The following is a 25196-nucleotide window of genomic DNA, read 5'->3' on the forward strand; positions in this document are numbered from 1 at the left end:
GTTCCACAACATAAACACACAAATCTAAGTAAAGGAATGGAATAAGTATATATAAATATATGGATGAGCAATGTCATTATCAGAGTGGCATAGGCTAAGATGTAATAGATAGTATAGAATACAGTATATACATATGAAACGAGTAATGCAAGATATGTAAACATTATTAAAGTGGCATTATTAAAGTGACTAGTGTTCCATTTATTAAAGTGGCCAGTGATTTTCAAGTCTGTATGTAGGCAGCAGCCTCTCTGTGCTAGTGATGGCTGTTTAACAGTCAGATGGCCTTGAGATAGAAGCTGTTTTTCAGTCTCTCGGTGCCAGCTTTGCTGCACCTGTACTGACCTCGCCTTCTGGAAGATAGCAGGGTGAACAGGCAGTGGCTCGGGTGGTTGATGTCCTTGATGATCTTTTTGGCCTTCCTGAGACATCGGGTGCTGTAGGTGTCCTGGAGGGCGGGTAGTTTGCCCCGGGTCATGCGTTGTGCAGACCGCACCACCCTCTGGAGAGCCCTGCGGTTGTGGGCGGTGCAGTTGCCGTACCAGGTGGTGATACAGCCCGACAGGATGCTTTCAATTGTGCATCTGTAAAGGTTTGTGTGGGTTTTAGGTGACAGGCCACATTTCTTCAGCCTCCTGTGGTTGTGCCTTGACACAAACCTGTCTCGGAGCTCCATGGACAATTCCTTCGACCTCATGACTTGGTTTCTGCTCTGACATGCACTGTCAACTGTGGGACCTTATCTAGACAGGTGTGTGCCTTTCCAAATCAGGTCCAATCAATTGAATTTACCACAGGTGGACTCCAATCAAGTTGGAGAAACATCTCAAGGATGATCAATGGAAACAGGATGCACCTGAGCTCAATTTCGAGTCTCATAGCAAAGTGTCTGAATACTTATGTGAATAAGGTATTTCTGTTTTTAATACATTTTCAAAATTGTCTAAACCTTTTTTCGCATTGTCATTATGGGGTATTGTGTGTAGATTGCTGAGGATTTGTATATAATACATTTTAGAATAAGGCTGTAACATAACAAAGTGGAAAAAGTAAAGGGGTCTGAATACTTTCCAAAGGCACTGTAAGTATAAAGGTGTATGTACAGCAGTAGTTGTCTAGGATGAGCTTTGACAAGAATACATATGAAGTGGGTGAAACGCTATGTAAACATAATTAAAGTGACCAGTGATTCCATGTCTATGTACAGTGAGGGAAAAAAGTATTTGATCCCCTGCTGATTTTGTATGTTTGCCCACTGACAAAGACATGATCGGTCTATAATTTTAATGGTAGGTTTATTTGAACAGTGAGAGACAGAATAACATCAACAAAATCCAGAAAAACACATGTCAAAAATGTTATAAATTGATTTGCATTTTAATGAGGGAAATAAGTATTTGACCCCCTCTCAATCAGAAAGATTTCTGGCTCCCAGGTGTCTTTTATACAGGTAACGAGCTGAGATTAGGAGCACACTCTTAAAAAAAGTTCATATACAGGGCCGTCTGAAGTTTGCCAATGACCATCTGAAGGATTCAGAGGAGAACTGGGTGAAAGTGTTGTGGTCAGATGAGACCAAAATCTAGTTATTTGGCAACTCAACTCGCCGTGTTTGGAGGAGGAGGAATGCTGCCTATGACCCCAAGAACACCATCCCCACTGTCAAACATGGAGGTGGGAACATTATGCTTTGGGGGTGTTTTTCTGTTAAGGGGACAGGACAACTTCACCGCATCAAAGGGATGATGGACGGGGGCCATGTACCGTCAAATCTTGGGTGAGAACCTCCCCTCAGCCAGGGCATTGAAAATGGGTCGTGGATGGGTATTCCAGCATGACAATGACCCAAAACACACGGCCAAGGCAACAAAGGAGTGGCTCAAGAAGAAGCACATTAAGGTCCTGGAGTGGCCTAGCCAGTCTCCAGATTTTAATCCCATAGAAAATCTGTGGAGGGAGCTGAAGTTTCGAGTTGCCAAACGTCAGCCTCGAAACCTTAATGACTTGGAGAAGATCTGCAAAGAGGAGTGGGACAAAATCCCTCCTGAGATGTGTGCAAACCTGGTGGCCAACTACAAGAAACGTCTGACCTCTGTGATTGCCAACAAGGGTTTTGCCACCAAGTACTAAGTCATGTTTTGCAGAGGGGTCAAATACTTATTTCCCTCATTAAAATGCAAATCAATTTATAACATTTTTGACATGCGTTTTTCTGGATTTTGTTGTTGTTATTCTGTCTCTCACTGTTCAAATAAACCTACCATTAAAATTATAGACTGATCATGTCTTTGTCAGTGGGCAAACGTACAACATCAGCAGGGGATCAAATACTTTTTTCCCTCACTGTACATAGGGAAGCAGTCTCTAAGGTGCATGGTAGAGTCCTGGGTGGTAGCCGGCAAGTAAAAGTGACTAAGTTCAGGGCAGGATATTGGGCGGAGGCCGGCTAGTGGGGACTATTTAACAGTCTGATGGCCTTGAAATGGAAGCTGTTTTTCAGTCTCTCTGTAATGGCAATCAGTACTGCGATTAGGTAATGCACTGCTGGGAAGTGTGTGTGTGAGTGAGGGAGAGAGGGTCGTACAAGGCCCATGTTAATGTGTGAAGGGGAAACAGTATTTTGTCCTTGACGTTTTTATTCTGTTGTTCTTCGGGCCCTTGGTCCCCATGTTGTAATAATTCCACAGTTAATTCACTAACAGTGTCACTGACCTGAATTACACTCCAATTACATGGACTTCAAACAGTGTGTCTAACAAAGGTCAAGGCTTTAAGTCTATAATGCTTTATACTTTATACTAACCAGGGACATGATTGTGTGCGACCATTCTTAGGTATGGTAATACACACACACACACACACACACATCAGTGAATGGGATGAGGGAGAGGGTGTATAATGGCTCTGTTGTTTGATCAAAGTGTGGGAGTCTGTGAGAGAGATTCCAGATTCCACCTCTGACTTTTCTCCCACTGGAATTCCACAGGCATTACTTTGGTTCTATAGCAGTGCTTAGTTCCTCCAGCGTCCCCAACCGTTTCTTTCAGTTTAAACCTCATTGGAGGACTGGACTGTGTGTTCTAGTCCCTAACCACTACACCACCCACAACATGGCTGCATTCACATCAAGTCTATTGTCTCACTGTTCTCTCACTGTTATCATTGTGGATGTACTGGACAGCGGTACTGTACTTTGATAACATTTATTTTTACTCTTCTGTCTCTCTCTGCCCCCCCAGGTTAACAGTATGTCAGTAGTAGGGATGCAGCACAGTGAGGTGGTAGCAGCCATCAAGGCCGGGGGAGATGAGACCAGTCTACTGGTGGTGGATCGTGAGGCAGAGGCTTTCTTCAACAGCTGCAACGTCATTCCTACTGAGGCCCACCTCACAGGTACGTACAGAGGGACACGGACAGAGGGACACGGACAGACAGAGCGGCCTTGTTGAAGTTAATGATTAAACTGAAGTTCGGGTGGAGGACTAGCTGGCTGGCATCAGAACTAGAACAAGCCAATAACCTTCTCTTTAAAGATGAAGTCATTGCAACCATATCCACAGTGACAGGAAACAAAGAGCCCTAAAGATCTGGGACAGAGGAGTCGGGCACTAAAGTCAAACCCTTTATTCAGATATTTGATTTCCACAGTATTTATTAGTCCGATTAGTCAACAATACCACTGACATCATACAGGACAGGAGTGAGGGGAGGACTGTGGTTCCAATTAAGTAGTTTATCTGCCGTTTGTATCACCATTCCTTATCAACAATGTCAACAAAACTAAATATTGTCCCACTGTTTTCTCTAGGACCTCTTCCTGAACCTGTGTCAGATGGAGGAGCAGAGGAGGAGGTGAGGAGGACTGTGTGTGGGGGGGGAGGCAAATCCGCTCGCTTTGTCTGTCTCGCGCCTTCACTGTCTCTCTCTTTCCCGAACACTTTCACACGATTCAGAGCTTGGCTCAAAGCTTTAATTATTGAATTGGTAAATCAGAAACCTAAATAAGCCTTTGGCTAGATAAGATGTGTGTGTGTGAGGTCAGTAGTATCATACCTCATTGAGGCCAGACGGGCCGAATGTAGTGACATTAAAGCTGTGTCCTATGCCCTTAAAAAGGGTACTACTCTTTACAGATGCCCATTTGTCTCTGATCAAAAGTAGTACACTTTATAGGTAATAGGGTGCCATTTGGGACTGACAATAAGATTGATGCTGGCTGACAAAGCAGCCGTAACACCTGGGACCAAGCGTAGGGGATTGGTAGCGATGACATCGCGGCTGACCATGTCGCCATGGTAACTGTCGATCAGTGTGCTCTCTCTGCCCAGCCCTGAAGGACCATGGGATTGGGAGCCTCTATAATTCTTGAAGCCTACTGGTGATTCTGCTAATGAGATGAGATGGCTAACTATCTGACTAGCTCTCGTCCATCTTGCTCACTCACACTAACTCAGAGCTATAAAGCTGAGAGTAGAGAACAAAAGCACATCTCAATGGTTCTGAGCAAGTGCTGGTAAAGTCAATGTTCAGCTGCAAATAAGACTGCACACAGTGATCAGTGTTTGTGTGTTGTCAGTTGACGGAATCACACAGGTTGCTATGAGTAGGGCACCGCATGGTGAATCCTGACCTCTTGTGGCCACAGTGATGTAGCACACCTACTGGTGATGGTGTGATTTCAATGTACTGGTATGTGTGTTTCAGAGGTGTGTTTATCTGTGTGTGATGCAGGTGAACGATAAGGTGTTTGTCTGTACAGGTGAACGATAAGGTGTGTTTCTAATGTGTGTGTCGCTATCTCTACAGGTCGAGGTAAAGTCTAAGGTGTCCGTAAGTTCGTCTACATCCAGTGCCTCCTCCACTGCCTCTCTACCAACAGCCACTGCCAGCACCCCTCCACCAGAGGTGTGTGTGTGTGTGGAAGTGTTTAACTATATTTGTAAGGGACCAGAAGTCCCCACAACAATAGTAAACAAACACAAATTTAGCCAACTGGGGACATTTTGTTAGTCCCCACAAGGTCAAATTCTATTTCTAGGGAGTTTAGGGTAAAGGTTAGGAGCAGGGTTAGATTTAGGGTTAGGAGCTAGGTTTAGGGTTAAGGTTAGGTTTTGGGGTTAGGGTAAGGGAAAATAGGATTTTGAATGGGACTGAATTGTGTCCCCACAAGGTTAGTTATACAAGACTGTGTGTGTAAGCGGTGAACATTTTTGTCAGTGGAATATCTAATGAGTAACATGTTCTCTCTCTCTATGTGCGTGTGCGTGTTTGCTTGCAGGTAAAATTCCAGGCGGTTCCGGCTAAGGAGCCTGATGTAGGCCTCGCCCTCAGCATGTCTCTAGCCCAGGCCAAGGAGAGGGCTCACCAGAAACGCTCAGCCAAGAAAGTCCCTGCCATGGACTGGCGCAAGAGGAACGAACTCTTCAGTAACCTATAAACCACATATTTCCTTCCTTCTTTCTTTCTCTCTTTTGCTCTCTCCAAACTCTCGGGTGTACACACACACACACAAATATGTGAAAGCAGTGTTATTTTTCGTGATTTCATGATTTTCATCAAGTGCTAATTTAGGGATTTTCCACTTATAATATATATATATAATATATATATATTTTTAAACGCCACTCCTGAATAAGAAACAATGTAATTAACAATTTGAAGCTGGAAAAACAATGTACAGTTTACGTCTAGTAGAGCAGGATGGTGACAAAATAAGAGATTTATGAGATACAGGGAAAATGATAAAGAATAAACATTGCTAGAAAGTGTCAAGGTGTGTCGTTGAATGTTGTTGTCAGTCTTTTAATCTGCAATCTGGTTGGTTGGAGGTCACAAAACAACCTTGTAAAATCATGAGCTAGCCAATAGCAAGCTGGAACTGATGGAGCTTTGTGGATGACTGAAGATGAATCAATCTTATTTCCAGAGACTTTCAAGCTTTAGTACTTCTGACTAGATGAACAACAGACGATCTGTTGAATTCTTAGCAATACAAGACCATTGTCTTAGCATTGATCACTTAAGAGGTCTACATGTCTGTTTAGCAAATATCACTGAATTTGTTCAGGAATTGTATCATTCTAATGCTGACCACTGGTTTACTTTATGGTGTGATTGATGTTTACTACCCTTTCTGTTTGAAGATGTTGTCATGTCAATTCTTAGAATGTAGAACTCATTCCGGATGGGGAATTCAAAATACATTTAAATTATGTTCTAAATGTGTCAATCAGTCATGGTCATATCATATGTGGTTCTAGATTTTTGAATTCAAAGTTAACCATTCTGTCCAAACCGGTGTTCAATCACCCCTATTGTAAAATCCTAAATAGATTTTCACTTTATATTTGTATCATCATGATTCAAATTTTTTTCCTGCCATTGTCTCAACGTTTTAAAGAATGACATGAAAATATAATTTTTCATGTTTCTTTCATTTGATTTGTACATAGTGAATTAAGTCTTAAAGAAAGAAATCCTCAGTTTGTTTGATTGTTTCTGAATCTCTCTTGGTTGAATGGAGTGTTAGCCTACTGTACAATGTATCAGTCAGTTCCTACTTTATGTGTCGGTTAGCTCTGGTCCAGGGCGTAAGTGGTGCCCTGGACCAGAGCTATGTATCAGTCATCTGAACCACATAGGCGCAATAGTATAGACCAGGGATCAACTCTGGTCCTGGAGAGCTATTGGTTGTGAAGGCTTTTGTACACTGTACACTGGTAGAAGGGCTGAGTTGTATTGACGAGGATGACTGTTATAAATTTGGGACCAAACATGTTGTCTTGTCTTTCTTTAACCCTTTGTGTGTGTGTGTGTGTGTGTGTGTGTGTCTCACCATGCGTACTCTGTGGTATCTCAGAAAGGAAATCGACTGTTTTGGTATAGATTCTCCCTTTAATGGTTTAAACAGTAAACTGATGAGTAAGCAGGTGGGCGTGCATCACAAACAACACAGACCAATCAGCAAGTCAGTATCTAGTGCTCTAGAACAATGTTCTGACATTATGATGAAGCCTCAAATTTAAAAAAGACATGTCACACTTAACAGTTCTTACAATTCCTGTAAGTACAGCGTCAAATTTTTTTGTACTTACTCTAACACTGTACTTAAGGTTCATGTTAATAAGGTTATGTACAGTAAGAAGTTTCAGGGCTCTATTCAATCCGTATTGCGGAAGTTCAGCTGTACAGCGTGATAAAAATTTTACGGCAATATTTCCGTGTTAGCGGAGACTGCATTCACGGTAAACGCTGCATAGGTCGGCTCAATCTGAAAGTAACTTTACATTTCTATCACTTCAGTGACACCGATTGAATAGAGCCCTAAGAATGAGTAATCATTCACCCAAATTCCATAAATTTGCATTTGTAGACAGTGGCCAGGTGAAGAAAACCAAATCATGGATTGTTGTCTTACCTTGTCCATAGACTGCTTACAGTGTAAGGAAACCAATATGTAATTTGGGTGAACTATCCCTGTGTGTGTATGTATGTATGTACATATGAACAAAAATATAAACGCAATAATTTAAAATATTTTACTGAGCTACAGTTAATGAGGAAATCAGTCAATTGAAATAAGTGAATTAGGCCATAATCTATGGATTTCACATGACTGGGAATACAGATGTGCATCTGTTGGTCACAGATACCTTAAAAAAATGGGTCGCAGGATCTCGTCACGGTATTTCTGTGCATTCAAATTGCCATCGATAAAATGCAATTGTGTTCGTTGTCCTTAGCTTATGCCTGCCCATACCATAACCCCACCGCCACCACGGGGCACTCTGTTTACAATGTTGACATCGGCAAACCGCTCGCTCATACGACGCCATACATGTGGTCTGCAGTTGTGAGGCCGATTGGTCGTACTGCCAAATTCTCAAAAACGATGGAGGGGGCTTATGGTAGAGAAATTAACATTAAATGTTCTGGCAACAGCTCTGGTGGACATTCCTGCAGTCAGCATGCCAATTCCACGCTCCCTCAACTTGAGACATATGTGGCATTGTGTTGTGACAAAACTGCAGGCCTTTTATTGTCCCCAGCACAAGGTGCACCTGTGTAATGATCATGCTGTTTAATCAGCTTCTTGATATGCCACACCTGTCAGGTGGATGGATTATCTTGGCAAATTAGAAATGCTCACTAACAGGGATGTATACAAATTTGTGCACAAAATCTGAGAGAAATAAGCTTTTTGTGCGTTTGGAAAATGTCTGGGATCTTTTATTTCAGCTCATGAAACATGGGACCAATACTTTATATGTTGCGTTTTATATTTTTGTTCAGTGTATAATTGCAGTATTGATGGAGACTGTACTGTAGAACCTGAGTATACTTGCCGTTTAATGCCCGAGTAAAAGTAACTATGTGTGCGTCCCAATTCCAAAATGACACCCTATTTCCAATGAAGTGCACTACTTTTGACCAGGGTCCTATGGCTCCTGGTCAAAAGTAGTGCACTAAATAGGAAATAGGGTGTCATTTGGGAGGCCCACTATCTGATGTAATAAACACTGCATGAAGCAGAAGCAGCTATACACATAATATTAAGCGCAGTACAATATCACAGCTATAAGACTACAAAGCTATAATCATGGAATTTTATCATCATGGAATTTTGTTATATGAATGATAATATAAATAATACAATATTGTTGACATGACATATGACAGAGAAGGTGCATACAGACTGTCGGATGAAATATAAGTAATGTTTTTTTTTACAAAATAAAAAGTCAGTTGATGTAGTCATTGTAAGAAGAACACTTTTTCAGAAAAATATATACGAAAGCCGCTTTCTCTCTTGAAGAAACCATCACTGAAATGGGCCCAAATCCATCCCCTTGTCTTTGGTTTTGGGGGTGGCACTGGTTAATACAGAATTCAAGTGGCAGTTACATATACCAAGACCCACCTCACAGTTTCTAAACTGCAGGAGCAGCATTGGAAACACAAAGTGGCTACATACAATGTTGGCCTTATAAATTCATGATACAGTATGTACCCATTGATTGTTGAATATAACTTATAAATGCCTCATGAGCTTCGTTCAATTGTCTTACGCCCTCAGAACCAACCCCCCGTCCGTCCGTCCTCAGAACAGTCTCAATTCGTCAGGGCATGGACTCAACAAGGTGTCAAGCGTTCCAGAGATGCTGGCCCATGTCGACTCCAAAACCCAGCAACGTTGCAGTTCTTGAAACACTCAAACCGGTGCACCTACTACCATACCCCGTTCAAAGGCACTTCAATCTGTTGTCTTGCCCATTCACCCTCTGAATGTCACGCATACACAATCCATGTCTCAATTGTCTAAAGAATCCTTATTTTACCTGTCTCCTCCCCTTCATCTACACTGAAGTGGATTTAACAAGTGACATCAATAAGGAATGATAGCTTTCACCTGATCAGTCTATGTCATGGAAAGAGCAGGTGTTCTTAATGTTTTGTATACTCAGTGTATAATTTTGATATCATGGATGGTCAGTCCTTGCCATCCATAGCTCTGTCTATACATTTGAGTGGTTAGATTCATCAAGCCCCATTCCTCATCTTTTTACCGAAAGATGTTTATTGTTTCAACTGCTGAGGGGGAGGACGGCTCATAATAATGGAGAAAACGGAATGACATCAAACACATGGAAAGAACATATCTGATACCATTCCGCTTATTCCGCTCCAGCCATTACCATGAGCCCGTCAACCTCCTGCGATGTGTATACTACTCACCTCACAGCCTATACATGTCAGTAGTATAAACACCTGTACAGTTGATTACTGCTACAGTGCTATTTGGGTTGTTAATCAGATTCGTCACGCCATTCTTGATTTCTTTTTCTTTCTTTTTTTTCTCCTTTACATTTTAATTGTTTAACATTTGACTGCATTGTTAGGAGCTAGAAACATAAGTATTTCGCTGCATCCGCTATAACACCTGCTAAACTGTGTACGTGACCAAAACTTAGATAACGTACTGCAACACCGTTTCTACACAGCTGAGCTGGACCTGAAGACTTGTGCTTTCATTTGACAATAGTGCTTTACAAAGTATCACTGCCCCCCCCATGTTGTTTTGAAGCCTTTGGAGGGCAAACACTGGATTTCCACTTTGGTAAACCATAAAAAATACAAACATATGCATGGAATTTAATTCAGATAATATGTCATATCTTTTAGATATTTACCCAACTCGCAAACAATAATCAACCAAAATATAGTATATTACATGTTAAATAACATAAGATGAAATAAATGAAAGTACTTTTGCAATGCCATAGTTACATTTAACATTTAAGTAAATAGGTGCTCCCTTTGTTAAAACAAACAAATGCAAACAAAGTAAAAACTAAATTCTCAGTTTTCAGGAACGTTAAAGATTATCTCATGTTAAGAATATTGACACACTTTTTTAACGTAACGTTGGGTAAAGTTTAAGACGAGAATATAATATAACTTATGATACAATACATACATGTTAAAAATTGACCCTTATTCCCTTTGTGGTAAAATCTGGTTGGCTCAGAGCAAAGCTGTAGCAAAGCCACTCATGCTCTATGTCATACACCTGTGCTCTATGTCATATACCTGTGCTCTATGACATAAACATGTGCTCTATGTCATAAACCTGTGCTCTATGTCATATACCTGTGCTCTATGACATAAACCTGTGCTCTATGTAATAAATCACAGTACACTTGTCTGTGTTATTGTGCTGTCTGCCTAGCAAAACCTTTGATCCAGAGTTATATGCTTCAGTTTAGGTAAGTCCCGGTGTGTGTGTGCCTCTCACTGATGCTATTCCAACAACAAAATCCACAGGTGTATCCGTCAGTAAGTGCTTGCATAAAAAAATTCTGATGACATCATAAAGTGTGTGTATGTGTAAGATATCTGCGCTCCACATTGTGCCTTCCTGCTCTCCTCACCCTACTGCTCTCCTCACCCTACTGCTCTCCTCACCCCACTGCTCTCCTCACCCTACTGCTCTCCTCACCCTACTGCTCCCCTCACCCTACTGCTCTCCTCTCCTCACCCTACTGCTCTCCTCTCCTCACCCTACTGCTCTCCTCACCCTACTGCTCTCCTCACCCTACTGCTCTCCTCACCCCACTGCTCTCCTCACCCCACTGCTCTCCTCACCCTACTGCTCTCCTCACCCTACTGCTCTCCTCACCCTACTGCTCTCCTCACCCTACTGCTCTCCTCACCCTACTGCTCTCCTCACCCTACTGCTCTCCTCACCCTGCTGCTCTCCTCACCCCTACTGCTCTCCCCTCACCCTGCTGCTCTCCCCTCTCACCCTACTGCTCTCCCCTCCTCACCCTACTGCTCTCCTCACCCTACTGCTCTCCCTCACCCTACTGCCTCTCCTCTCTCACCCTACTGCTCTCCCTCTCCCTACGCTCTCCTCACTGCTCCCTCCTCACCCTACTGCCTCCCACCCTACTCCTCTCCTCACCCTACTGCTCTCCTCACCCTACTGCTCTCCTCACCCTACTGCTCTCCCTCCACCCTACTGCTCTCCCTCACCCTACTGCTCTCCCTCACCCCTACTGCTCTCCCTCACCCTACTGCTCTCCTCACCCTACTGCTCCTCTCCTCACCCTACTGCTCTCCTCACCCTACTGCTCTCCTCACCCCACTGCTCTCCTCACCCTACTGCTCTCCTCACCCTACTGCTCTCCTCACCCTACTGCTCTCCTCACCCTACTGCTCCCCTCACCCTACTGCTCTCCTCTCCTCACCCTACTGCTCTCCTCACCCTACTGCTCCCCTCACCCTACTGCTCTCCTCACCCCACTGCTCTCCTCACCCTACTGCTCTCCTCACCCTACTGCTCTCCTCACCCTACTGCTCTCCCTCACCCTACTGCTCTCCTCACCCTACTGCTCTCCTCACCCTACTCCTCTCCTCACCCTACTGCTCCCTCTCCTCACCCTACTGCTCTCCTCACCCTACTGCTCCCCTCACCCTACTGCTCTCCTCACCCTACTGCTCCCTCACCCTACTGCTCTCCTCTCCTCACCCTACTCCTCTCCTCACCCTACTGCTCTCCTCACCCTACTGCTCCCCTCACCCTACTGCTCTCCTCACCCTACTGCTCTCCTCACCCTACTGCTCTCCTCACCCTACTGCTCTCCTCACCCTACTGCTCTCCCTCACCCTACTCCTCTCCTCACCCTACTGCTCTCCTCACCCCTACTGCTCTCCCCCCCTACTGCTCTCTCACCCTACTGCTCTCCTCACCCTACTGCTCTCCTCACCCCACTGCTCTCCTCACCCTACTGCTCTCCTCACCCTACTGCTCTCCTCACACTACTGCTCCCCTCACCCTACTGCTCTCCTCACTCTACTGCTCCCCTCATCTTTTCACATTCCCTCACCCTTCCTCTCCCCTCTCTCTTCACTTCTCTCATACTTTCTCTCATTCACCCTATGAGAGTGGATGTTGGAAACATGCAGATCAGACTAAGCAAGTCTAGGGCTGCGTCCCGCATGGCTCCCTATATAGTGCACTACTTTAGACCAGGGCACATAGGGCTCTGGTCACAAGTGGTGCACTATATAGGGAATAGGGTGCCATTTGGGTCGTACCCTAGGTATCTGGCAACCCAACCCAATCCATTGAACCCAGCTGATCCTATTCAGGTTGCATTGAGTGAAATGAAGAGGATTTAATCCAACATGGCATCCAGCTGGTCAGCGAGGTCATCAAACATGTTGCCGATGTCATCCAGAATATTCCCTGCTGCTTTCACTGTGCTGCTGCCACTGGAATAGAGAGAGGAGAGTGTTAACACAGTGAGTGTGTGTGTGTGTGAGTGTGTGTGTGTGTGTGTGTGAGTGTGTGTGTCTGCCGCATTTGTGTGTGTCTTACCCATCAGTGTCATCCTGAGCCAGCTTCCTCTCTACATCTTTCAGCGCTTCCTCGAGTGACGTGCTGGTCTCATCCAGCCTCCTCTGAACCAGCACCTCCGAGCAGGCCTCACCAGCCTGGGCCTTTCCTGCTCGTCCTGCCTGGCTTGCAGGCCCTGAGGTGCGGTAGGATGGAACGGGGGCTGCCTGGGCTGGGGAAGCGAAAACCACACTCTGGACCACATTGAGAGTCACACCAGGGGAACGGGCTGTAGCGGCTGACGTTATGGATGTGCTGAGCTGGGGAAGTGTAGAGACAGTAGCAGGCGTCTGGTGATTTACTGGCTTGGATGTTATTGTTTTCTGCGGACTGGCTGGTTTGGTTGCTGTTACTGGTTTCTGTGGATTGATTGGTATAGAGGTGGTTGTGTGTGTATTTTGTGGGCTGGCTGGTATATTGATAGTTGCCTGTGTCTGTTGACTGGCTGGTCTCGATGTAGTTGTGTTTATTTGTTGATTGGCTGGTATAGCGATGGTTATTTGGTTGTGTGCGCTGCCTGATTTGGACGTTTTTGCTGTCTTCTGTTGACTGCCTGGTTTAGATGTAGTTGTGTGTATCTGTTGACCAGCTGGTTTGAGGGGAGGGCTGGTTGGTTTGGAGGACGGAGGTGGTTTCTGGCCTTTCCCTGTCGATCCTACTCTCTGTAAACTGCTCTCTGACCTCACACCTGCTTCCTCCTCACTCTGTGTGTCTCTCTTTGTGTGTGTGTGGAAGCCGTTGGACCGGCCGTGTGTGTGCGGCTGTTTGTGTGTGTCGTCTTCGCTGGGGGTGAAGATCTCGTCCAGTGTGTGTGTGTCCCGGTCTTTGGGCTGACGTCGCCGTTTGACAGTGTCCGACTCTTTAAGGTTGAACTCAGGGACCTCCAGGGACTTTGGGGTCTGCATCTTTGGGTCTTCTAGAGAAGCCTGGGGCTGGATTTCAGGCTCTGCCCGGCACCCTGCTCCCAACCTGGGCCGCTGTTTGATGGTAAGGTTGCCCTCCTCCGCGAAGGGGAGGTTCTCACTGGAGCTCCTCTGAAGCGACGTAGAGCTTTCCAATACTGAACCACTCTTCCTCCCTCTCTCCTCCTCCTCTTCTGGGATTCTCTCTATCCCTCCATCTCTATCCCTCCGCTCGCTCCCCATCCTCCTCAGGCCTCCCAGCCCCAGAGCGGGTACAGGTTTGGGGGAGGCGAGGGTGGGGGTGCGTGGGGTGGGTAACTCTACCTCCTTAGAAGGGCTGCCCCTGGGCCCGGACCCCTGTAGCCTGGCTGCGATGCTCCTCACACTGCCTGCACTCTCAGTCTCCACCCCTGCCACCTCCACTTGCACTGACACTACTGCCGCTCCTCCTGATTCGTTGGCCTGGCTGCCACTCACCGAGCTCATCCTTTTAGGTGGCGGTGGGGGCGGGCCTTTGTGGCGAGAGCGCACAGTGAATGTGTGGCTCCGGCTGATGTGGCGTTGGACGGCGGAGGATTGGCCGCGGCCTGGTTTGCGTCCTAGTGTGGCGTACGAGGGCATGGTCACCGGGGGAACTGATTCCTGCGGCGATGACTCGTCGTCTTCAGTTTCTCCATCTGACAGGGCGTAGCGGGTCAGACTCTGGGTGCGTTTCTTAGGGCCCTTAAAGGCCTCTGTGTTGAGGCCTAGTCCTGGGAGGGGGACAGCTCCAGCATGGGGCTTGGGTAGACCACGCTGGCCCAGATCGGTACCTCCTCCCTGGGTGTGGAGGTAGCTGAAGGTCCTCTGTGTGGGGGAAGCCTGGGGAGAGGGGGTGTGGAGGTGGGCAGGGGACTGGCAGGGTTTACTGGGCACAGGCACAGCTGGGTAGGCGAAGCGGGGCATCTTGCTGGGGGTGAGAGGAGGGGTGAGGGGGGTGATGGATAGTTTGGTGGGGGGCTGGGGCTGGCGCTGCTGGTCTGACCACAACTCTGTGGGTCTCTGTCTGTCTCTCCCTGGACTCCCTCCTCCACCCTGTCTTGCCCATCCTCCTCCCCCTCCTCCCAAGCACTCGTCCGAGCGACTGTACACTCCAGCTGATGCCAGAGTCTGTTGGTGAAGCTCTTGGGAATATCCCGGAAAATTCCCAGAATTCCCGGATCCGCGGGAGCGCGTTCCAATGCTCTCCTGGCTAAGCGACATCGGCGACACCACACCCCTCACCACACCTCTCACACCCATCCCAAACCCCCCTATCCCCACCCCTCCTCCTCCTGCTCTGCCCATCATGGCGTTCTGTAGCTCTGTGCTCAGCTCGCTGTCCTGAAAGGAGAGGAGGGGTGTCCTGGGGGTGTGGGGGGATGGGGGGCAGCAGTCGGCGGGGGGCTCGATAGCCACCAGCTCCAGAGCAGCGAGGGGTTTACTACGCCGTAGCGTGCCGGAGCCATTGGTATGGTGACGAGAACGATGCAGGTCGCATAAACGCTTCACGGCTAACATCAGCTTCTTCTGATGACCTGGGAGAAGGGGAGAGAGAGAAAATAAATTCAACACAAATTGTAGAAAAATAACTATTAAAAAAATATATAGATAAAAAGTGGTTAAAAAGGTTGATAATTGATTGTCGACACCAAGGCTGTTATATTGGTAAGGGGGAATGTGTCCAAGAGCTCTCACACACACTGCTGACGCACAGATGCCCTTACAATAAGCAATGTGACCTTGCTTAGTGTAAGTGCATCTGTGCGTCTGCAGTGTGTGTGTCCGTGCGTGTGGAAATCTCTTACCCAGCTTGGTGATTCCTATCTCCGATAAGTCTTCCCAGGTGATATCCTTGACAATGCTGATGGTGTCATAACCGTTCTCACACAGTTTCTTCTGGTACTGAGGGAGACCAATCGCACTCAACCACTCTGACAACTCAGACTGACAGAGAGAAGGAGGGAGAGAGAGAGGTGGAGATGGAGAGAGAAGGAAACAAAGAAACAGCATTTATTGAATTCAACTGAGTGAGTGAGTGAGTGAGTGAGTGAGTGAGTGAGTGAGTGGTGACTGAGTGAGTGAGTGAGTGACTGAGTGAGTGAGTGAGAGAAAGAGGGACAGAGAGAGAAAGAGGGACAGAGAGCGAGAGAAAGAGCGAGAGAGAAGGACAGAGAGAGAGAGAGAGAAAGACAGAGGGACAGACAGAGGGTGAGCTTGTTGAAAAATGGTTGCATGACAAAACACAGTTACTGCTGATTGTAAAGCTGTACATGAAACATGAATAACTAATTATTATTAATGACATAGACTGCACAACACTTTCTATAAAAGGCATGTCGTCATCAGCCATAACTGTGTACAGAGTGCAAAGGTCATGTGAGAGTCTCTTACAGGGATGTAGTCAGGCAGCCATTCTGGGATGTTTAGGTTGCCTATCTCCATGGAGATCTTCTTACGGTGGCCTGGCTTGGTCACACCGATAGCTGTCAGGTCCTGGAGAGACACACACCAGGTTAGAAAGCCCCGCGACTAGGCTGTCGATTATAAAAATGACTATAGAACACATTTATCCATGCTCGTTCATTTTGTTGACCTAAAACATAAACCGAGGTAAATGTGTTATTAATCAATAAATGTATGAATGGGTAATACAATCCAGTGTCTGACCTCTGGGGTCATCCTACTGATAGTAGGCACATCGTATCCTGTTGTGAGGAAGTTAGCAGTGTAGCTCTCCAGCTGGAACTCACGCAGCCATTGGTAGATGGCCTCAGAGTCCTATAGACAGAGAAAATAAGGTTATCACACATGCACACAAACACCACAGGAGGTTGGTGGCACCTTAATTGGGGAGGACGGGCTCTTAGTAATGGCTGGAACGGAATAAATGGAATGGTAATCGCATTCATTAAACACATGGTTTCCATTCACTCCCCTCAGCGGCCTCCTGTGACACACACGCACACATGGACGAACGGACAGACGCACTTACACACACACACACCATATTCAACTCACCCTGCCCTCCAGGAGCTGATCTGGACGCATGAAGCCACCCTGCTCCCCCGACCGAGTACCACCGCTGACCTGATGACGCGGACCACCTGGGAGAGAGAGAGAGACACAGAGATAGGGAAAGATAGAGATTCGAAAATCACCTAAGTTAATGCACAGAGGACACAGATCAGTTGGTAGAGCATGGCTCTTGCAATGCCTGGATAGTGGGTTTGATACCTGGGACCACCCATACGTAAAAAATGTAAGCATGCATGACTTTGTCGCTAAAGTGTCTGCTAAAATGGCATATACACTGAGTATACCAAACTTTAGGAACACCTTCCTAATATTGAGTTATACCCCCTTTTGCCCTCAGAACAGCCTCAATTCGCCGGGCATTTTATTTTTACATTTTTAGCAGACGCTCTTATCCAGAGCGACTTACATGAGCAATTAGGGTTAAGTGCCTTGCTTAAGAGCACATCGACAGATTTTTCACCTAGTTGGCTCGGGGATTAGAACCAGCGACCTTTCGGTTACTGGCACAACGCTCTTACCCACTAAGCTACCTGCCGCTCCGGGCATGGACTCTACAATGTGTCGAAAGCATTCCACAGGGATTCAGGACCATGTTGACACCAATGCTTCCCACAGTTGTGTCAAGTTGGCTGGATGTCCTTTGGGTGGTGGACGATTCTTGATACACACGGGAAACTGTTGAGGGTGAAAAATCCAGCAGCGTTGCAGTTCTTGACACAAACCAGTGCGCCTGGCACCTACTACCATACCTCGTTCAAAGGCACTTAAATATTTTGTCTTGCCCATTCACCCTCTGAATGGCACACACACACAATCCATGTCTCAAGGCTTACAAATCCTTCTTTAAACTCTCCTCCCCTTCATCTACACTGATTGAAGTGGATTTAACAAGTGACATCAATAAGGGATCATAGCTTTCACCTGAATTCACCTGGTCAGTCTATGTCATGGAAAAAGCAGGTGTTCTTTATGTTTTGTATACTCAGTGTATAGCTATAAGCCTACTGTAATAGCAAGCTGAATGAAGGACTGAGGTAAAGGTGTATTATCTTGTAGATCTGTAGGGTCAGTCAACAGATTACTGTAGCTCACTGAAGAATGCATCCTCTCTCTCTCTCTCTCTCTCTCTCTCTCTCTCTCTCTCTCTCTCTCTCTCTCTCTCTCTCTCTCTCTCTCTCTCTCTCTCTCTCTCTCTCTCTCTCTCTCTCTCTCTCTCTCTCTCTCTCTCTCTCTCTCTCTCTCTCTCTCTCTCTCTCTCTCTCTCTCTCTCTCTCTCTCTCTCTCTCTCTCTCTCTCTCTCTCTCTCTCTCTCTCTCTCTCTCTCTCTCTCTCTCTCTCTCTCTCTCTCTCTCTCTCTCTCTCTTCCCACCTCCCTCTCTCTCTCTCCTCCCTCCCTCTTTCATTCCAAACAGGTCAGGGCCCCATCCCACCTTACCCCCTCCAGAGGTGAAGAAAGCACCTGAGAGAGAGGTATTTGGCCCAGAGGGTATAGAGGGAGAGAGAGGCCCATGTCTTTGTGTCTGTACACACCTCATCAACCATCAACCCCTACATCCAAAACACACTCATGCTTCTACTCCCAATTCTGACAAAAACAGAGACACAGAGCGAGAGAGAGAGAGACAGTGAGAGAAAGCTGGAAACAGGGAGAGCTAGAATACAGGACATACATTCAGCACACACAGTTCATATGAACATATCAATCCCATAGGGATACATTGTATCTGGAAGCTAGGCCTAAGCTGAGTAGTGTAGCAGTGAAGTGGAACACAGCGATCACACAGAGTGTATCAGACCTTTATCTGTTTACAAGAACGCTGCCTGAACAGCACACACCCCTCATGTATCACATCTACCATTCTGTGATTTCATCTGACAACAGAACATGATGCTTGTATGAAAGGACTACAGTGCAGAACTGGTTGAATAGGACCCTGTCTGTGCCAGTCCTTACACATGGACATGATCATACCCACACTAACATTTTTGCTGTAAACTTACATTCATTTGTTACACAGTTAGCTACTGGAATGATATATTACAGTACAGTACTGTTAAGAGCATTGCAGTATGGGGCTCAATGGCACAACAACACTGCTGATCGGCTTTCTGTTGATCCAATTTTTATATCCTCATTATCACAGCACTGTTTCACTACTAAAACCCAGAGTAAATACATAATCACCACAGAACATCAGAAAACATGCTCAGCTGAAGAAGTAAACAAACAAACCACACTTTAGTAAACAAAACTCTATGGGTCATACTTGCGAACAAAATGCGCATCAACCAATTAAAATCGTCCACGTAGTTGCACATGAAAAAACGCTACATAGCTGTTCCTATTACATAACCTGCCACATTTATCGCTATGCTAACCTGAGCAGGTGGCAGTGATTACGTCCGTTAACAAATTCGGCATCAGCCAATTACAAATGTTAGAACACCGTTCCATGAGCGCGTGCTGAGCAGAAGTCAAACGATACCATCTGCTAAGCAAATTTGTTAAAACACACAAAATGTCTACTGGACAAATAGTTCACAGTGCAGCGTGCCTGGCGCATGGTTATTTTTTCCGTTAGCGTCAAGTTTGAATCCCAGGTGAGATATAGTTGTATCCTTTGAAATGTAGAATTACATTTATTTTGATCGTTTGTTGCGAAGGGAAGTGCAGCCAAAACCTAGTAAATATATATTTAATGAGGAGCTTCTTGGAGTCCCTCTTGCAGACCGACACATAGGCTACTGCTACAGGGTGTAACGTTAGAACTGCCGGAGAGCACCAGAGCGATACTCTGTCACTTCTCAGAATGGTGGTCTTTAATGAAGTTTATATCAAAGCTGAATCAATGTTTCGCAAGAACTTAATGCTTAATTTGTATTCAACAAAGGCCGAACATACCGAATATAATAACATTGTTTAACGTTATTGTTAGACTAAAAACACCACTTCAAAACGTTTAAAACGTTTTATATGCATTATTAAATTCATCCACTAAGTCACATATGCTTTATTTTAATCGAGCGTCAAGGACCAGCAGTGAACAGTTTTTTCCTAAACAAACAAGCTTGACGTGAAGGGGCCTCGAACCCACGTCTGGTGTGGATGGACAAAATCAACATGCGTGCCGGGTCTAGTCTGCATGTTACTGTACCCCGAAGATACAGTCAATCACCTTAGCGGCATACGCCAGTAACGCCACCCAGCAACGATGGTAGTAGTGGTACATGACAGATATTTGACAAGACCATAAGGCTCTTCGATTTTTTTTTAAAACTACTTAAATGTTGTATAGATCTCCTTTGTGTTTTTCCAGTAAAAGCACATGGATGTGTGTGAAACAGATAAGCAAAAACGTGCGACTTATGTCAAATATGCGAAAACATGCCTTTTGAATTGTCTAACGCTACTAGCCTAGTCAAGGATGCGTCAGGCAATATTGGGACTAAACTTTCTAGACCAAGTAAACCTTGAATTTGGAGATTTAAAATATCCCTCTGTTGGCCTATTCTAAGAAATGCCATTGGTTGTGGATATAAAGTCTAAGATCTTTGATAGGCTGGTGAGGAATTTGTTACAGCATAGGGCTAAATGAGCCAGATAATGTAATGGTAACAGCTAACATGTAGCGTTGTATCACGTGCAACTAGGTCGACGATTTTAATTGTCTGATGTTCATTTTGAGACAGAAAAAGTTTAAACTTAAACATTTTATTATATTTGCAAGTATGTACCCCATGTATTTAGCTACAATAGTGCAGGTTAGCGTTGTTCGTCATGAATCCTTTGGAGGCAGCTCTGCAGAGTTGTCACGAGCTGGCACAGCCACAAAATCATAAACTGATTTTAAAACTAACCCTAACCACACTGCTAACCCTAACCTTAAATTATGTTTTCATAAATGTTTACAATATGGCCAATTTTGACTTTAAAGCTGGCTCATCTAGTGGATATCGCTCAGTTCTGCCTCCAGGACAAGACTCATCCCAATAAACGTCAACATGCCAAAATAACCTTATCTTCTAACTTGCTACATTTTGCCAGAAAATAGAGATTAAACCTTTTCACCCCGGCTCTCTGACAGACTACATTTTAGTTTTTTTTTTCTCCTGTTTCTCCAGGTTGTTTGGGTCAAACAACACACAATGGTAAACGTCTCCAGTAAAACTATAATCACAGAGTAATTCATAGCTGAAGAGATTGCAGAAATAACAAGGAATAGCCAGAAGAACTGAGTCTTACCCCTCTGGAACAAGGAGAGCGGTGGAGCTCCTGTCTTTTTGCACCTCATCCCTCTCTCTCTGTGAAACTGAGTCATAAACACCCCTCTCTCTCTTATCTACTGTGTCCTTCTGTTATTCTCTTTCTTCACTTTCAACCCATCTCCAATGTCTCTCTACTCTGACTCTCTCTCACACACACTCAAACTATGTTTTCTGTTATTCTCTCTCACTGTCTGTTTCTCTGTCTGTCTCCTCCCCTTTCTCTCTTACCCACTCCCTCTCTCTGTCCTGTTGAAGTCTTTCTGTTGTGGTCTCTCTCCCCATCCCTCCTTCCTTCCTCCTCCCTCCCAGGTCCTGAGCAGCTGATAGCGGTTTGTTCATGCCTTACTCAGCAGAACACCCTAAGCTGACAGAATACCTGTATCTCTTTTCCCTCTTGTCCTGTCCCATACCCACAGGTGAGAGATCAATGACTCACTCTGTCCCCTTTTATTGCTTCTGTAGAGAGCTGAGCTTCTGTATGTATCCCAAATGGCAACCTATTCCCTATATAGTGCACTACTTTTGAACAGAGCCCTATGGGCAATGGTCAAAAGTAGTGCCCTATAAAGGGACTAGGGTGCCATTTGGGACTGACCCTCTGTCTTTTATGTTTTGCAGTGAGGTGAGCTGAAATCTCATGTATTTTATTGGTTTATAGTGAGGAGATCTGTTGTCTATATTGGTTTGTGGAGAGGTAAGTTGCTGTGTTTATTGGCTGTGTAGAAAGCTGGTTTATGAATTGTTGATGTAGTGAGGTAAGTAGCTGTATTTCTTTCTCATTTCCCCTCTGCCCTGTGGCTGTAACTAGGTACTGTAGGCCTGGCCTGGGCTAGAAGGACCGGTGGATAGTCTGACCTCGTAGACTGAATACAGCTAGTTTAACAGACAAAAAGGCACATACAGAATATACTGTATCTACCGAAAATTACAGACAAAATGTCTCTGGGGTTGGCATGGGCAAATGCCGAGTATAAATACGAAAAGAGAGGAAGGGGAGAAGGGAAGGGAGGAGAGACGGGTAGAGCGGAATGGTAAGCAGTGTAAAGTAGGGTTGTGGTCAATTCCATTTCAATTCAGAAAGTAAACAAAATGCTAATTGAAAAGTATTCAAGAGAATTTGAATTTCAGTGTACTTCCTGAATTGACTGGAATTTTAATGGAATTGACCCCAACCCTGGTGTACAGTAGTGTAACTAACCCATAGGTCCATCAGGTTGTTTGCTGTGGACTGGTCCTACTGAGCGAAACTGCTGTTCTCCTGATTCACCAGCAGAGGAAGCCAGCTACACACAAAAAGAGGAAGACGTTGTTCAGCTATTTGTGATCCATATGACTGTAGAAAAGGTGGATATGCTTTCTCTTTTTTTTCCTGCTACCAAGTGTAATCTTTACTTCAGCTAGTGCTAGCTATAACATTTCTAAAATAATTGCCAAGTCACTGTGCTAACCTTGACTGTGTAGGGCTCCACTGCGGCGGCAGTTTGGCGAGTGTGTGTCCCGTTCTGTCCGAAGCCGTTCTCGGAGCTCTGCCCGCTGCCAGCACTACGACTGCTGCCCACACTACCTGCACTGCTGCCTGCACTGCCAACACTGTTCCTGTCTCCTGCTAGAGGGAGGGAGGGAGAGAGTATAACATTGTGGCAAAGTTTGCTTCCATGGGCTCTGTCACCCCTCGTCAGGGAGGGAGAGAAAGGAAGACAGAAAGAGAGGATCAGTGGAGAAGTGTACAGTACAAGATTGGGTCAAGATCAGGGAATTAGCTGGGAATGGAAACTTGGACAGGACACTTGGAGGGGAACAGGTCAGCAGCATGGGTCTCTAGGTGGGGATGGAGGCAGTAATTTGGACTTTAAGAGGGTGGTAGGGTGGTACATCTAGGGGAGTGGGTAAACAGAGGGGCACAGGGTAGTCTGGGTAGCTGGGTACACACACTCTTACCAGTGTGAGAGTTCCTGAGGACCCATATGTCCTCACTGGGGCTAGCTGGACTAGCTGGGGCTGAAAGGAGACTGCCAGGTGTACAGGTACCTAACAAAAACACACGGTGTAAGCCAGGTTTGGTGGAGGTGTGCTGGGGAGTGGGGGCCATGGGGGAGAGCAGGGCCAGAGGACTCCAGGCCAGGGTGACTCAGCAGGACTAAGGCGGGTATGGAGTAGGGGTCTGGGTATTGGGGGGTTGTCAGGGCCCCAATGGAAACGATAGGCCACTTTGTTTCCACAAAATTGATTTAGTGGATGGAGAAGTAGTAGAGGTCGAGAATATCTGTAAATAACTCTCACCTATTTTAGATTTAGTTTTAGTATTTATGATTAAAATACATTTTAGTCTTAGTCCCATTTCATCCTTCTTAGTTTTAGTTATTATCAGTCGACTAAAACTCTGGACAACTTTAGTCCTACTTTAGGCATTGTAGTTTTTCTTTGTTTTATTAAATAGTTCACACAAACCTCTAACTTAACTTCCAACATGCACATAATAGCTTCCACTCCCTTAGTCATAGCCATTTTAGTCATTTAATAGTCAGTGATTTTTTTTCCTATTAAATAATGAATATTTAGGCTACCTTTAACTTCCATCATGTGCACATTCAGATAGCTTTGTCCAGCTAGGACTACTATCCCATCCTATACCTTAACTGGCAACATTGATATTGTGGCAGATTGTAACCAATGCCAGCCATAATTAACCACATAGTCTATAAAGCCTTGGCTACAGGTTAAACAATGTACAGCTCAGATGTTTTCCCCATCATAACTGTCAAGGGGGTAAATAACAGCGGTTTCCTTGAAAAGGGGAGGATTTTAGCTTTCCAGAAATGCCAGAAGTTTTACTGTACTCCTAATATTCAACAAATAGCATTTGTTTTTCCCATAGGAAAAAAGCAACCACAACTTGCATTTGCGGACGGTGAGAGACCGCATCTGAATGAATAATAGCACCATGGGAAAATAGAGCTTCTGATGTGATCAAAACAAAAATAGCCTACATGAAAGTAAGAGAGAGTAAACATTATTGTTTCTAGTTAAGGTTAGTTACAAGTTAAGTGTCCTGGCTTCGCATCAGTTCAGAAGATTGACAAGTGACTGAAGAGACCGCCTGGGAGCTGTGTGGGAGAGCTGGGCAGATCAGCTCAATCAGATCGTGCAATGAAAGATGTCAATTCTGCCAATGAGAGGATTGCATTAAATGATTGGGCAAAACCGATGAAAAGGAGCTTTATGTAAAAAGTCTTGTGTAATTATCGTCTCGTCACATTTTCGCCGACTAAAATGAAAAGTAATTTGTAAAAGTTTGTGGTTTTTCCAGAATTTCTCTTCTCATTATCATCATAGTTTTAGTCAGGATTATTATTTTTTTGGTCATAGTTATTGTTGATGGAATTAACGTGTGTGTGAGGGAGGGAGGGGGGGATGCATGCATGCTAATGTGTGTACCTGGGTGGTCGTAGTACAGGGTGTAGGAGTCGTCTGTCTGGGGGGTGGAGCCAAGACTGGTGGGAGGAGCTCTGGACAGGAAGTGCTGCTGCCTTTGGCTTGGCAACGAGACCTGACGTGAGAGAGTACCCCCTGCAGACCAGAAGCAGAACACAAACACAGAGCTTAAAGCAGTGGTATTCAAATTGTTTCAGTGGGGACCCCATTTCACACACCCCAAATCTAATGACAACCTTAAAATCGGCACATTTTTACATAAACAAATAACTTTCAAGTCATTACATTTTCATCTCTCTTATCAACATGAAAATAAAACAGTAAATACATTTACTCAATAAATATTTATTTTTCAAATTATATTTTTCAAAAACATTTGTATATTGCCTCATACAATAATTTTGTCCACGGCACAGCAATTCCCCCCGTGACCCCACTAAGGGTACCACTAGTTTGGATACCAGTAGGGGTACCCCGACTTTGAATACCACTGGCTTAATTAAAGGATGGAGAAGGTGTGTTTGCAACTAGTACACACAGTATAGCTTTTTAGAAGGCTGAGGTCCCACCTAGGAGATGGATCCTGCATTCTATCCTTACAGATTCATAAAACCGTGAAGGCAGCTAAATATATGTAT

General features: G+C 45.2%; 2 protein-coding genes across 4 annotated transcripts in view; one reads left to right on the forward strand and one right to left on the reverse strand.

The window, feature by feature from the left end:
• The window catches only part of LOC121575614 (Na(+)/H(+) exchange regulatory cofactor NHE-RF1), a 39721-nt gene extending 32948 nt beyond the window's left edge, over nt 1-6773 (forward strand). Inside the window, exons 3-6 of the mRNA XM_041888831.2 lie at nt 3240-3393; nt 3809-3852; nt 4807-4905; nt 5279-6773. Of these exons, the coding sequence (XP_041744765.1) occupies nt 3240-3393; nt 3809-3852; nt 4807-4905; nt 5279-5437 (456 nt within the window). The 3' untranslated portion in view covers nt 5438-6773. The remainder of the gene's footprint in view (nt 1-3239; nt 3394-3808; nt 3853-4806; nt 4906-5278) is intronic.
• A 5546-nt stretch (nt 6774-12319) lies between these two features.
• Nucleotides 12320-25196, reverse strand: part of LOC121575619 (caskin-2) — an 85330-nt gene continuing 72453 nt past the window's right edge. Inside the window, exons 12-21 of one of the 3 annotated variants that reach the window (XM_041888843.2) lie at nt 24562-24693; nt 23065-23154; nt 22575-22732; nt 22325-22409; nt 16843-16928; nt 16492-16602; nt 16216-16317; nt 15630-15768; nt 12884-15359; nt 12320-12777 (exon numbers count right to left, since the gene is read on the reverse strand). In XM_041888843.2, coding sequence (XP_041744777.1) covers nt 12681-12777; nt 12884-15359; nt 15630-15768; nt 16216-16317; nt 16492-16602; nt 16843-16928; nt 22325-22409; nt 22575-22732; nt 23065-23154; nt 24562-24693 — 3476 coding nt within the window. In that variant the 3' untranslated portion in view covers nt 12320-12680. The remainder of the gene's footprint in view (nt 12778-12883; nt 15360-15629; nt 15769-16215; nt 16318-16491; nt 16603-16842; nt 16929-22324; nt 22410-22574; nt 22733-23064; nt 23155-24561; nt 24694-25196) is intronic. The other 2 variants (XM_041888857.2, XM_041888851.2) reach the window with 2 other exon arrangements.

The sequence above is a fragment of the Coregonus clupeaformis genome, chromosome 1, assembly GCF_020615455.1.
Source record: "Coregonus clupeaformis isolate EN_2021a chromosome 1, ASM2061545v1, whole genome shotgun sequence".
NCBI lineage: Eukaryota > Metazoa > Chordata > Actinopteri > Salmoniformes > Salmonidae > Coregonus > Coregonus clupeaformis.